A 15,324-nucleotide genomic window follows, 5' to 3' on the forward strand; every position below is an offset into this window, starting at 1 on the left:
ACATGTAATATTTATGAACGATCAGAGTCAGACATACACATTCCTAAGTGTTACACAACACACAATACCAAGGGGTATCTTTGCTTGGTATTTGTGCTGCTGTCATCCCAAGGCACAGCGTGTGAAACCATCTTGAGCAAGTTCCACACTGAATCTACATGGGGATAAATGAATTAAACATATTTAAAAAATGGAAACTTGAGGAAACATGTTATGCATACAAGTTAACCATATTTGATTACTAATGTTATTTTTTAAAACTCACTCCAGGTTATCTACAGATTATCCAAAACTCAGATTGTCTAAAAACAAGTCTCACCCAAACAGCATCAACATCAGTTTTGGGCAGGTGGTCCTCAATTCCACAGAAGGAACAGAGCTCATCCTTTGAAACTAGAAATAAATACATGTATATGAGTGTCAATTATGTATCAAGTCAATAAAATATTGATTACATATTTTGAACAAAACCTGATTGTTTCAGAATGTCTTCAGCCATGTTTCTTCTTAGCTTTTCCATCGATTGTTTCGATGAGTTTATGCGGAAATGCTGTGGAATATTTGGTAGTTCCATCACCGTCATCTTGGCCATCTGTCAAATGGCAAAACAACACACCTTGTATGAATTTACATAGTAAAACAGCATAGTGTTTAATCTATCAGAAAGACAAAAGGTTGCATGAAATAACCTGCATGACAAAGATCCCACAACTGTTGCCATCTTTCTGGCAGGTGTGGGTTATCTGGCCCGGCTGCCACTTGATGTTCACCCAGTCCTCCTTTCCAAGTCGGTTCCGGCGCATTTTGAAATACTGTCTGCAGGATGAAAGGAAAATAATTTTGGTTTACATTTGCACTTACTCTTTGGCCTTACTAAAGATGTGTATAACATTATATATTTCCCATAATCTAATGAATATTACCCAAATCTTTGGCCAGCCTTTCTGGAGTCGTCAACTTCATTTGACCCTTGCAGAGGATCAACCACAAATATGTGGTTTGAAAGGGCATGGAGATACTGTTTTAAAAAGAAACATAGTGTTAAAGCATGCCATATTTTAAACTTACCAACAACAGCAACAATAATAACATAATACATTTTATGTATGTAAAACCTTAATGAATGAGCAACATCGGAAGTATATTTATTGTACACAAGATAATCACAACTGTGAGTAAATAAAGAAACAAACCACGTTAAATAGGCATATTTTAACATTTTACTTGAAAGTACTGAATATTAGTCTGAAAATAAGTTCCACAATATGGGGTCATACTCAATCAAAGAAAACTCAAATTGTTAGAGTAGCAGTGGGGACTACCAACGAGATCCTGTTGGATGATTAAGTGCTTTGATTGGACAATAATCATAGATATATTTTTCATTAAGATAGGGATGACGACCATGAAGACATTTAAAACTAAAAGAACAGTCTTAAAATCAATCCACATGCTACATATGTGCATGTACACAATGCAGCTACATTAGATACAAATATACAATCTCATTGTCTCTTCATTTATTAATGACAATTTATGAAAAATTACATTAACTTGTAATAAAACTTGAATTTAACATTAAAGTAGATTTAGTTATATTGACTTGATTGTAGGTTGTTATAAATATTTAAAGCAATTTTAAGATTGATAACCTTAAAATACACTCACAACAATGAGCCAAACATGAATGCTGTAAAGGCACATTGTACCACATGACCAGCTGCATACTCACCACAAACTTCCAGTGCACATTTCTTATGTTGACAAATCCAATGGCTCCATCATAGTCATCAAACGTCACCTGACAACATGCGTAAAAATTGAAAAATAATTGTATTTTGCTGCAAAACTCAAATACCCAAATGTACCCAGTATGCATTATTTATTTTTCCTCCAATGGAACAACCAACAAACTGAAGCTGCTTTTTCAAATGGATTGTTTCAAAACAACTTGATGTTAAGATTTATAATAATAATATAATTACTCACCTTTTTTAACCCTTGCCTGGCCATTTGCTCTCTCGTGCGTACAAGATTATACCCATGGTATAATGATTCATGAGGTATAGCCGGCCAGCAGTATCCATAGTATTGAGGATGGCTCTCATGTAACATTCAATGACCTTAAGGAAATTTGTTTGGAAAATTATTATCCAAAAATGGAAGGTAAAGAAAACATTCAAGTTAAGTCGTGTTTACTTCATACAACACTTTGATAGGTTTGTCTGACATAACATTCCAGACCCTTTGTTCTGGCTGACAATCTAATTTAATATCTATTAAGCAGTAAAACTCATGACATTTTGACATATTTTTTAAGGTTTGATGCATCAACAGATGGGTTCATTGGAGATAAATGATCTGTTACAACAACACTTTTAATCAGAAACTTGCCTCGCCTATGATGAGTTTGTCTGGCCTCAAACTTTGAAATTCACTGTGCCGCAGGTTCATATTCAGCTTCTGTTCAGCATTTCTTATAACAGCCACAACAACTTCAGTTGGTTTGCATGTCCAAAGGGCGTCAACCTACAAGCATATGAACAAGAATAAGCCAAGTTATTTATTTTAAGATTTGACAATAAATACTGTGGCTGTAAATTATATTGTGCTGGTACAAAAAGCTGATACTGAACGTGAAAATTACCATCATCATCATTGCTGAAATGAACGTGCCTTCATTTTTCTGACATCATTAAAATAGTTGTGTTTTTGGATTTTGTAAGTACTTTTATGCAAGACAGACATACTTCAACATAACTGTCCTGGCATATGCACACCTTGTCAGGCTCTATAAATTCAAATGACAATTGTATCTGTGAAGTGCATACATTCTATTTTGTGAATTAGCAAAAAAGTACCTCTGTTGCAGGCCCTTTACTTCTTATGTCATCACTGCTGCTCTCCTCGCTCCTCTGAAGTTCTTTGACAGTGTTCAAAGTTGACTTTGCTCTTTTTGGAACCGGAGCAGTGGTTGGAGCATTGAAGTATTTGGACCTGGCAGTATTGGTCTTCCTTTGATCCTTCTTTGCCCAACCCTCCTTGGATTGAGTGATGTCTTTTGGCAACACGGTTTTAAGGAGCAACTGCTCAGAGAGATTATGCGACATGATATGTTCTCTGTATCTCCCCTGTAGAGAGCCATACATGTATCTGACAAAGGTCCCTGGTCTCAATTTTTTCTGCTTTCTCAGAATGGAGTGTTTAACAATGCCAAACCATCTCTCCACGTGGCAGTTTGTGTCCCTTGTTTTAATTGGACCAAAGGTGTCATCTTCAATATCAGTTGCATATCTTTTCAAGTTCCCCAACAGCAGACCACTCCAAAGGGGGAAAATGCCTAAATAGTTGTCAAAAAGTACATCTACAATGCCGGGGCAGAAGTATGGGTTTTCGCCATCATGTGGGGTCTTGGCATCTTCCTTTTCAATCTCGACCTTTACCTCCTCCAAGACCTTCTTGAATTCATAGGTAAAGGGAGATCTGCCAACAATTGTGTGGGCGTTTCGTCTTTCCTCTTCATCTTCCTCTTGAGCCAGGGGGCTGTCTTGAAACGTTTCGTTGTCTTCTGTGTCGGGAATCTTGGATTTCTTTATTAAGTCCTGCATGGTCTTCAAATTGATCATGACAGTATTGTTGTTGTGTTTACCCATTAAGACAGCGCACAGTGAGCGGAAGATTTTGAGTGCTGTGGTCATTGAGGTAGTGTTTTGCAACCTGGCAAATCCAAATGTCGCACACTCCTTTAAACCTTTGTCTGCTGTTTTTCTCCCAATTGATTGAGTGACAGCTTTGAGCACGTGTGCAGAGCAGATGTGAAGCACTGAATACATTTGTATTTCCTTCCATGTCTTCTGTTTTAAACAAGTAGCAAACGCCCTGTCCAAGTAGCTGACAATACTCTCCTTGTTAAATGACAGAAGAACACTTTGAAGTAACGCCCAGCTGTAGTCCGTTTCTACCTGCTGTACTCTCAGTTTGGTGTACTGGGACACTTTTCGGATGAACTGCATTAGCCAGAATGTAATTGGTGGTACCGAATGTTCATTCGTCAGCATTTCACAGACTGGGAGGGGAGGTACATTCTGACCACCTCCAGGAAGAGTGAGAGAATAGTAAAGCAGTCTTTTAGTCTGCCCAGGAACTTTAGATGCAACATTACCTGTGGCATCGAGGTACAAGGTCAGTGGGGTCTTCTGTCTCAAGTGCTGCACAACTATACCTATTCCTGTCTCAGTATACATATGCACACCGAAAGGGTCAACTTGGAAGTGCTGTATGTAGCCAGGCATCTTGTGAAACTCTGCATCACATTCCTTCATGATGTTTTGAGTGAGGTGCATCTCCATAAAAACATCATCATGTATTCTTTTGCCCTTTCTGACCTCTGAACTGATCACTTTAAGAACATTTTTGTTCAGACTTCTGGTAATGTTTCCTGAAATCAACTCAGCAACAGGTGTTTTTTTTAGTTTGTTATAGAAGTGTTGACTCACTCCTTTACGAAGAGCTCTTGCAATTCTCCCTCTTCGTGAGTTTGCTGCTGGTCTGAATTTTTTTCCACTTTTTTTATGTGTCATTTTTCCTCTTTGGAAAACAGATTTTAACCAGGGACTCTCCAACTGGCTCCCTTTTCATTTGAAACAAGTATTTTGCACTACATGAAGGAAAGGTACATACTGCAGTGATGTTTAAAAATGGACTATTTGTTTTACGACTGTGTGGAGATTTAATATGCTGACTTAAATGCAAGGGTACAGCAAGGATTATTTTTACGGAAACTGTTGTACAGCAAATTGGTCCATGGTTGTCTCAGTTTTGTTGAACCGTGCTGTGGAACAATCTTTTGCCACTTTTTTTTATTCAATGTAATTGTGAACCTCTTTGACACGACAGGCAAGTTTCTCAATTGCTTTTTGTTAAATTTCTGGGCATTTTCAGGTTGTGCTTCTCTCTGCAGCGACATATTTTGGTCGTCTTCTGCCTCTTTGTCATCTGTGTTCTCATCTTGCTCTCCTAGAACATCTCTCTGCAGCGACATATTTTGGTCTTCTTCTGACTCTTTGTCATCTGTGTTCTCATCTTGCTCTCCTAGAACATCTCTCTGCAGCGACATATTTTGGTCGTCTTCTGACTCTTTGTCATCTGTGTTCTCATCTTGCTCTCCTAGAACATCTCTCTGCAGCGACATATGTTGGTCTTCTTCTGCCTCTTTGTCATCTGTGTTCTCAATTAAATCCCTCACTCCATTTCGATTTCTGGTCCATATGACCCACAGCCAATGACGATTTTTTTTATTATCTTGGCCAAATAGAGTTATCGAAAGCTCAGACCAGATTTCTGAGGAGTAACTTATCTCTCTATTTGTAATGTTTGCACTTTTCATTGTTTTGACCAAGGTTGTCATTCCACCAGACATTGTCCATAAGTCCTTCCTTTGAACTCTGTTTCCTCTCTTTAGTCTTCCCATTTTCTTTAAAAGGTCTAGAACCTACAGAAAGGGGGACAGACAAAACTAGAACATTTTGGCAAGATAAAGTGTGTTTTTCAAGTAAACTCTTTTGATAGGTAAATCAACAGTTGACACATTAAACATACAATATTTAAAACATCAATACCTAGCTAAGAGCCAAACAAACATACTATTTGTTCATTTGATAAAACAAAATATTCCCAATTTGGCTAATATTTTATATACAAAGATCAACAGATAACATTTTATTTGTATGCTTTGTATTTCTCCTGTCATCATTTTTTTAAGGACAAGGATATTAACCCTCCTGTTATGTATGGCTCAAATTGACCTGTTTCAAAGTTTGAAAACTATGTAATTACTACAATGAAAAGACAATAAAACAAAAAATATGACTTACCTATAGCCATGGATCTGGTGTGAAGGCAAGTTGTCAAAGGAATCCAATCGCATAAGGTAATTAGAGATGTCTTTCCCAGTCAATGTGATTTGTATTCTCAGAAAATGAAAGTAGACTCAGAAACGGAAAGTAATTGCAAGTTGCACCTGATTGGCCGATTTAGTCATCCCCTGCATCCTCAATTTGATTGGTTATGGGGATGGTGGCCATGAGCTGATCATAACAATCGACATGTCAGGTGAAACTACACTGGATACAATGAAAGTTATTGAAAATTGTTTCCATAAATGATATCAAAATATTAATAAAAATTATTCCAAATCTTTTTTCTCCAAAGTAAGAGGTGTAGTCCACTGATGAGGAGCCCATTGATGTAGATGTTGAATGATTTCACTCTACACTTGATAACAGTGAAGCTATTGAAAATTGTTTCCATAAATTATGACAAATTATTAATAAAAATTATTCCAAATCTTTTTTCTTCAAAATAAAAGGTGTAGTCCACTGATGTGGAGCCCATTGAGGTAGATATTGAATGATTTCACTCTACACTTGATAACAGTGAAGCTATTGAAGATTGTTTCCATAAATGACAAAATATTCATAAAAATTATTCCAAATCTTTTTTCTTCAAAGTAAGAGGTGTAGTCCACTGATGTGGAGCCCATTGACGTAGATATTGAATGATTTCACTCTACACATGATAACAGTGAAGCTATTGAAAATTGTTTCCATAAATTATGACAAAATATTAATAAAAATTATTCCAAATCTTTTTTCTCCAAAGTAAGAGGTGTAGTCCACTCATGTGGAGCCCATTGACGTAGATATTGAATGATTTCACTCTACACTTGATAATAGTGAAGCTATTGAAGATTGTTTCCATAATTTATATCAAAATATTAATATAAATTATTCCAAATCTTTTTTCTTCAAAGTACGAGGTGTAGTCCACTGATGTGGAGCCCATTGATGTAGATGTTGAATGATTTCACTCTAGACTTGATAACAGTGAAGCTATTGAAGATTGTTTCCATAAATTATGACAAAATATTCATAAAAATTATTCCAAATCTTTTTTCTTCAAAGTAAGAGGTGTAGTCCACTGATGTGGAGCCCATTGACGTAGACATTGAATGATTTCACTCTACACATGATAACAGTGAAGCTATTGAAAATTGTTTCCATAAATTATGACAAAATATTAATAAAAATTATTCCAAATCTTTTTTCTCCAAAGTAAGAGGTGTAGTCCACTGATGAGGAGCCCATTGACGTAGATATTGAATGATTTCACTCTACACATGATAACAGTGAAGCTATTGAAAATTGTTTCCATAAATTATGACAAATTATTAATAAAAATTATTCCAAATCTTTTTTCTTCAAGATAAAAGGTGTAGTCCACTGATGTGGAGCCCATTGAGGTAGATATTGAATGATTTCACTCTACACATGATAACAGTGAAGCTATTGAAGATTGTTTCCATAATTTATATCAAAATATTAATAAAAATTATTCCAAATCTTTTTTCTTCAAAATAAAAGGTGTAGTCCACTGATGTGGAGCCCATTGACGTAGATATTGAATGATTTCACTCTACACATGATAACAGTGAAGCTATTGAAAATGGTTTCCATAAATTATGACACATTTTAATAAAAATTATTCCAAATCTTTTTTCTTCTAAATAAAAGGTGTAGTCCACTGATGAGGAGCCCATTGATGTAGATGTTGAATGATTTCACTCTACACTTGATAATAGTGAAGCTATTGAAAATTGTTTCCATAAATGATATCAAAATATTAATAAAAATTATTCCAAATCTTTTTTCTTCAAAGTACGAGGTGTAGTCCACTGATGTGGAGCCCATTGACGTAGATATTGAATGATTTCACTCTACACATGATAACAGTGAAGCTATTGAAAATTGTTTCCATAAATTATGAAATATAATTCATAATAATTATTTAAGATGAGTTTTCCCCCAAAATAACAGCTGTAGTACAACACAGGGTGGCCATTTGACGTACGGTATCAGTTGTGTCAGCCTAGACAATCTTTCAGTGGAGCTATTGAATATTTTTGGAATATGTTTTTCCTGGATTGCTTTTTGCAGACGGTCCCTGGGCTTTGGTCTCACAGCTGATCGCACATTGAGACCAACGTTATTTATCGATCTCGAAGACCGGCTTTTTTTGGTAAAATGAAGGTTGTAGCTTGTTGTCGACATCACTCCGGTCACAGACAGGTGTTTTTTGTGTTTTAACTCCGTGTCGTTTGAGAGCTATTGAGCCGGGAAGTCCGAATCTGTGAATATCTTTCTAACTTTACTGAACTCTTTAAGTCCGACTTTTTTTTACAGTGTGTTCACTAAACAGCGCATTGTCGCACCCAAAGCAGTTTCACCGTGATGATGAAGATGAAAGTTCCTGTTTACCCAACCACATGACACAATTAATGAGTCTTTTCAATATTTCCCTATTTTTCTTCACCTTTTCATTGTGCAGCTCCGTTGCCCTGCCGCTTGTTCGTTGATCTGTAGATCCGCTCGGGTGTCCCCAAAAGTTTTCAAAGCACCATTGCTTGTATAGGTGCCGAGCCGTACTTTGGTGTCTCGTTGCTGCCTCGGTTAGACAACTCAAGTTTGCAAAGCCAGTGTGGCTCCAAACACCAAATCGATCACTTGCAAATAATAGGTATTCCCAGCAGTCCAGTGTGCAGAGCTTCTCGGAGTCTGAGCCGTTGGTATCGCTCGTAGTTGGAACTTTGAAAGTGGCGAGCGAGCCCCTGTCCCGCCTGTGACGGGCTTTGTAGCGTCGGCGTCGGCGTCGGTCTTAAAGTTCGTCTTGAGAATGGCGTTATAATTATATCCTCGACCAAATCGATATCTTCTCCTCCTTCCGCCATTGTGGGTTGAAAAAACAGCTTAGTAGTATGCGAATTAATTCGTTTATCAAATTCAGTTTCCTAGTTCTGAGGTTCTGCATTTACCTGCCCATAGGTCCCGCCTCTCAATATTGGTAATCCAATCAAAAGACGTGCACGCCCTCCGCCTGCTAGCTGCTCCTGTGCCGGTTCCGGGGCCAGCTAGCTGGCCTTCAGGAGCCAACTCTAAAGCTGATTGGTTGACACGAAATTTTCATTCCCATTCACTTTAAGCTACCAGCGCCCGCAATGTTGATTCTGCAGGCCTAAGGGCAGATGTTAGCCCCCTGGCAACACACGATGGCTGAATATGATTGGATAAAAGATCTAACATAAAGACCAGCCCTCCAAATCTCAACCTGGGGCTGGAAGCAGTGCAACCAAGAGGAACGCTATGAAATTAAGAGAATAACTCTTACTCTGGGAAATAATTGAATACATATTTGTGGGGAAATATATTTAGAAAAAAATATATATTCTGATGATGTTTAGGCCAGCAGAGAAGGCCTTGCTGGCCCTGACGGCCCACCACTGATCTATATATATAGGTATATATATATATATATAAGAAACCATAGAAGGGTTTTCACAATGATAGAATACGTAAAGAAAACCTCGAAATAAAATTTAACAACAGTATAAAAAACTAAAAAAGATTATATATAAATAAGAAACTTTAGAAGCTGAAAACAAAGCCGTTTCGGATAAAAAAATTTAAACCACGGATGTTTGAGGGCATGAGAGAAAAAAGAGAGATGGTTAGTGATTGTGTGTGTGTGTGTGTGTGTGCGTGTGTGCGTGTGTGTGCGTGTGTGCGTGCGTGCGTGCGTGCGTGTGTGTGTGTTTTAACGGCAGAACTCGAGAGGAACTTCCATTCTAAGTTTATTTATTGACATAAAAAGACTCTGTCTGTATCTGCAAAGAGAAAACAAGTGCTAACTTCAACGCGACCACAAGTCGGATGGCATAGTTGCTCACAAAGACAAATCATATCCTCACAAACCATTATTGTCATCATCATCATTATGACTGTGAGGAGGTGGCCGAGGAGGCGGGGAGTTTCTGTAGATCAAAGCAACAGAACGAGGGGATGTCCGTGCAGGCGATGCCCCATCAGAAGGAGGAACACAGTGATGTGACATTCAGCCCCTGCACGCTGGATTCGGTCCTCACTGCGCTGACCCCCGGTAGGAAGAACAGCTGACCCGCTCTTTGGACCGGACGGCACCGGACGCTCAAGGTAACGTTCTGCGAGCTGTGCGTGTTCCGAATAGAGGAGGTGAGAAACGCTACAAAAACGTGCTGGATGTATTTATAACATTACATTTCATTTCATTTAGCAGACGCTTTTATCCAAAGCGACTTACAATAAGTGCATCAACCAAGAGTACAAACTCAGAACAACAACAATCCAGAAAGTAACATTTCTTGAAAGAAAGTCAAACTACAAAAGTACCATAAGTAATACCATGACTAATACCATAAGTAATACCATAAGTAAGTTTCAGTGCCACTGAAGTGCAAATCTGTGTTTTAATCCAGATATAGTCAGAAAAGATGTGTTTTTAGTTTCCGATGGAAGATGTAGTGACTTTCTGCTGTCCTGTTAACATTTTTGTCTTCAGTTTGGTGACTGCATGCATTGTTTAAAGTGTCTGTATGTATTATTAATTTAGCAGCATCTAATAGTGCAACTGTTATTGAATGATTAGGCCTTGACCACTTTTAAAAGCTGCACTGATCAACGTTAAAGAGTCACTTCGATCCGTGTAAGTATATATATATATATATATATATATGATCAACTTTTAAATGGTTTCAAAGGCGGAACCATTTTACAGAACTGTCTGCCAGTTATGTAAATATGGATCATGTTCACCGAGCATGAAGTTCTCAAATCGAGTGTCCAAACAAAAGGCTCACATGTCTCTCGATCTTCACAATCAGATATGAGCAAAGAACAACCCCTTCCTCATCATAACATCTTCGAGATGTGTGAGAATTGAAAGAGCTGAGACACGAGAGAGATATCATTCCGCTGTCATATCTGTTCCATGCATCGGTTTGTGGTTTGTTATTAATGTTTTTTTAAGAAGTGAGTTGAAAGCAGTAAAGCACCCATCACTTGTATTTGCAAAAACAGAAATCCTGTTGCTGCACGTGCTCACAGACAACACAAAGCATGTCGGCGCAAGAGGAACTCTTTGATCTCCACACTCAAAGAAATGACTCATTGGATGAACTCAATTAAATTGTTGGCAGGTTTTCCATCCAATAATTATATGCAACTCCAACTCAAATTTAGCAGATCAGTGCAATACAATGTAATTAAGTTAGTCCAACTCATTTGTATCAAATACATCTAAAATAAAATTACGATATTCATTAAATTAAATTAATTTGTGTTTGTCCAACTCAAAATATAAACTAACTAACTAAGAAAATATGCAAACTCCACACAGAAGGAAAGCCCCGACTGGGAATTGAACCCACAGACCTCTGGCTTTGAGGTGACAGTGCTAGCCACTACACCACCGTCCAGCCCTGAAAGTGTCTTCACCTTGTAAACAACTGATTTTCAGCTGGCGCATGCGCAAAGGGTAGTCCTCAATGAAACACATTTATTTTGAGTTGATATGCACACCATCTAACCTAAATAAATCTAATAAATGAAAGAATTCATACATTTTGTTTTCCACCCATTGAATATAAATATCTATTTTTGTAATTGATTTATTTAAATGTATCAAACAATATTTAAATGTGTCACCTCGAAGAAGGGCTTGAATCGTTTTTGTGAGTGTAACCTAAATAAATCTAATAAACGAAAGTATTCATACATTTTGTGTTACACCCATTCAAAATGAATATCTTCGTTTTGTAATTGATTTATTTAAATGTATCAAACAATATTTAAATGTGTCACCTCTAAGAAGGGCTTGAATCGTTTTTTTGAGTGCACCGTATGCTCCTCCGCGATCTATATCGCGATCTCCTCGCGATAAAGATCGGATCACGATAGAGCAACCAGCTGCATCACGTGGCGTCTAATTGGGTCACTGGCAGCGGGAGGAAGAGCTCAACTAGAACACACATGACGTTTGTCCCGTAAACGGACGTGAAGGCCGCGTCGTGACGTCAGTAATCATTTAGTGTTCCTGTGATGAGTCCCTTTGTGTTCTACTTCAAATATTCTACTTTTCACCCCACTACTATGACCTGATATGCAAGCATCAACTAATAATGATGTCAAACCTGCAGTATATGAAGTATGCCCCAGTTTTGACAGCTACAATATTAAGTGATGAACACATTTCCTCATTAATAGTCACAATTGAATAATGTAATTCTGAAAAAGGAGACATTCTGCATAATTAATACTTTTCCATTCAGAATATTTTGATATTAATAGGTATATTTTTCTTGAATGCAGGAGTTTAGAGTGAACCTTTTACTATTAGTATTTCTTCACTGCAGTATTGATATATATATATATGAATGTATTTTTTATTTGGAATTATTGACAGGTACATAACACAGTAAACATGTACTTTAACTGATATTTTCATCGTTTTTTCATCTTTTTGTTAACATATACAAACAGACATCAAACCCACCCCACCCGCCCCCACTGGTACACCTACCGAGAGGAACAGTAAAATAAATACATAAAAATAAATAAAAAGGTTTTGATATTTTTTACCGAAGTAAAAGATCTGAGATCTTTTTACAAATCTGAGCCAAATTGAGTTAAAAATAAGAAAACCCCTTTTCTATTATGCTTTAAAAAAAGTTATGGTAATATAAATATGAAGCCACTTTTAACTGTTATATTTATATATTTATTACGCTACTAGGTAATTTACTGGATACGTTTTGTGTAAATTAACTTGTAGCTATAGCACTCAAATAAATGTGGGTAAAAGTACAATATTTGAAAAGTATATTGTATGAAAGTAGCTCAAACTGTCATTATAAGTAGACTATTTAAGTAAATGTACTTTGTGGAAGTCCACCTTTAATGACAACGTAAGCCTCGTCAAAACGTGACGACACATTGTGTTTGACATTTTGTTGTATTCCCCGAATAAAATGCTCATCTTTTCTTCTCCAGATGCAAAACATGACGTCTGTGAGTCCAGACTATGATTACAGTACAGCTGAATATTTACTTGAAGAGGAAGGGCTCTGCAACCTGGACCCCAGCCGCGTAGAAGTCATCGCCCAAACCTACATCCACTCCATCATCTGTGCCTTCGGCCTGCCCGGCAACGCTCTGGTGATCGCCACCTACGTGTTCTACAAGCGGACCAAGACGATGACAGACGTCTACCTCTTCAATGTCGCCGTGGTGGACCTGATCTTCGTGGTCTCCCTGCCGTTCATCATCTACAATGAGCAGCACAGTTGGTTCATGGGCCCCGTGGCTTGCAAGATGCTGCGGTCCGCCTACAGTATCAACCTCTACAGCGGCATGCTGCTGCTGGCGTGCATCAGTGGCGACCGCTACGTTGCCATCGTGCGGGCCAGAAGCTCCTTCGGTGCCCGCTCGCGCACTCTGCTCTACAGCCGCCTCATCTGCTCAGCTGTGTGGATGTTTGCGGTGGCCTTAACTCTGCCCACACTCCTCTACACCGAGTGCTTTGAAGAGACCAGTCTGGGGGCTCAGACCGCCAGTGTCGTGTGTCAGCTGTCTTTTAAAAAGACAGAGACGGCAAAGCTCATGAAGGTGGTGGTTCCCAGCCTTCAAATGGCCATCGGCTTCCTGCTGCCTCTGCTGGTGATGGTGTTCTGCTACGCCAGCATCGTGTGCACCTTGCTGAGAGCCCAGAGCAGCCAGAGGCACAAGGCCGTCCGCGTGATTATGGCGGTCGTGCTGGTTTTCATCGTGTGCCACCTGCCCTACAACGTGACTCTGCTGACCCACACCCTGTCTCTTTTCAAGCAGAGGAGTTGTAAGGCAGAGAAGGTCAAACTCCAGGTGCTGTCCGTCTCCAGGAGCATAGCCTACCTCCACTGCTGCCTCAATCCCATCCTCTACGCCTTCATCGGGGTGAAGTTCAGGAGCCACTTCCGGCAAATAATGTTGGACTTGTGGTGCTTTAGCAAAAAGTACCTCTACACCGCTCGCACGTCACGCACAACGTCCGATTTTTGCATCTCAGGCCGCATGTCTTCAGACGGCTCCAACAACATCACATCGTTCAGCGCGTGACATGTACAAGCTGTTAGCGACGATCATATGCAACGGCGATGACCGAGCTGTCGCTTAGCTTTAGCTGGACTTAGGTAGAGGTGAATGCATCTGTGCTACATGTGCTTGAATGTAGGGCCTTGGAAACATAAGCAAATGGCCTTCATGCTGTAATATTGTTCAGGTCTTTTCTCCCCAAAGTGTTCTAAAAGTACAATAACAACATCATCTTGTTTTCGAGTATTTCTGTGTATGATGTTGACCATGAGAACCTAAGAGTTCTTCTACACATGTTCTAGAACCATAAGCATTCGATTTAAGTGTTCCATATTTTGTATATCTGACGGTTTGCTTCTGTCACATTTCCTGATAAAATCCTGTTGCTGAAAAAGTTCATTTTCGTTGACAGTGAGTCAAATCAGCATTTACACATTACACTCTCTTGCCTGTGCATAATCTGTGGGAATCGGGACAAGATGTGGGCATCAGAAGCGCTCTAGTTTCTGTTCGTTGTCAGAGTAGTACTCGAGCATGCGATGGTTGAATACAGGTACGGCAGTCTGTGTGCAGAGAGAAAAAACTGGAAGGTTGGGCAAATGCAATCTAAGAACCGTACGCTATCATGTGGCGATGGTTTAGCTTTCTACACTGTAAAAAAATGTCACATATATTACAATGAAAAACTGTTCAATCACAACAGTAAGAGACCGTTAATTCAAAATAGGTTATATTCCGATTCTATCACATTGAAACACCGTAAATATATATCAGCCCAAACAGTAATATAAGCATGTATTTCTTATAAAAAACTAATGTTGTCACTGTTAATTTCACTAAACATTGTACTGCTAATGGAAATACACTGTAATATGAAAAACAATCAATAAAAATGGTTTTATTCATAACTTAGAAAAAATACATTCTATCACTGTTAAATGTACGGACTACTGAGCTGACAACCGAAATATAGCAGCCAGCTCTGTAATTTTCTGATTTATTATTTGTAAAAAATACAGTTTGTCTCTGTTGGACTAATAACAGAAATACAAAAATAAAAATTTAAAACAACAATGTAATTTTTGCTTTTATTATTCGTAAAAAATTAATGTTGAACCCAGAAAAGTCTCCCCTGAGTCAGTTGGTGTTGAAGTAACTTTTCCTACACAGCATAACCCTGACCAGTCTCACACAAACACTACTTTCCGAATACCAATTTGAGTAAACTCAATCAAAAAGCAAAGCAAAGAAACATATTTTTCCATAGTCTATTGCCGCGATCAGCTTCTACCCGGCTCCAGGTCTGAGCCGGACGGAAGGCCTGAGGAAC

At 38.4% G+C, this 15,324-nt stretch overlaps 2 protein-coding genes across 2 annotated transcripts; one reads left to right on the top strand and one right to left on the bottom strand.

The window, feature by feature from the left end:
* Positions 1-43: 43 nt before the first annotated feature.
* LOC130201629 (lysine-specific demethylase 5B-B-like) lies at positions 44-1,796 on the bottom strand. The gene is made up of 6 exons (XM_056426711.1): positions 1,733-1,796; positions 924-1,018; positions 690-816; positions 472-592; positions 320-393; positions 44-154 (listed from the first exon to the last, which is right to left on the bottom strand). The coding sequence occupies exons 3-6, from the start codon at positions 801-803 to the stop codon at positions 44-46; spliced, it is 420 nt and encodes a 139-aa protein (XP_056282686.1). The 5' UTR covers positions 804-816; positions 924-1,018; positions 1,733-1,796.
* Positions 1,797-12,917: 11,121 nt separating this feature from the next.
* ccr6b (chemokine (C-C motif) receptor 6b) lies at positions 12,918-14,666 on the top strand. The gene has a single exon (XM_056426875.1). The coding sequence runs from the start codon at positions 12,918-12,920 to the stop codon at positions 14,016-14,018; it is 1,101 nt and encodes a 366-aa protein (XP_056282850.1). The 3' UTR covers positions 14,019-14,666.
* The last annotated feature ends 658 nt before the right edge of the window (positions 14,667-15,324 follow it).

Source organism: Pseudoliparis swirei, chromosome 11 (assembly GCF_029220125.1).
Source record: "Pseudoliparis swirei isolate HS2019 ecotype Mariana Trench chromosome 11, NWPU_hadal_v1, whole genome shotgun sequence".
In the NCBI taxonomy this organism is placed as follows: domain Eukaryota; kingdom Metazoa; phylum Chordata; class Actinopteri; order Perciformes; family Liparidae; genus Pseudoliparis; species Pseudoliparis swirei.

Excerpts from the sequence above, each read along its gene's own strand:
- LOC130201629 (XM_056426711.1), bottom strand. The coding sequence starts at position 803 with ATGCGCCGGAACCGACTTGGAAAGGAGGACTGGGTGAACATCAAGTGG. Across the intron at positions 593-689 it reads GTGGGATCTTTGTCATGCAG|ATGGCCAAGATGACGGTGAT; the intron begins GTTATTTCATGC and ends GCCATTTGACAG. Across the intron at positions 394-471 it reads AGACATTCTGAAACAATCAG|TTTCAAAGGATGAGCTCTGT; the intron begins GTTTTGTTCAAA and ends ATTTATTTCTAG.
- ccr6b (XM_056426875.1), top strand. The coding sequence starts at position 12,918 with ATGCAAAACATGACGTCTGTGAGTCCAGACTATGATTACAGTACAGCT.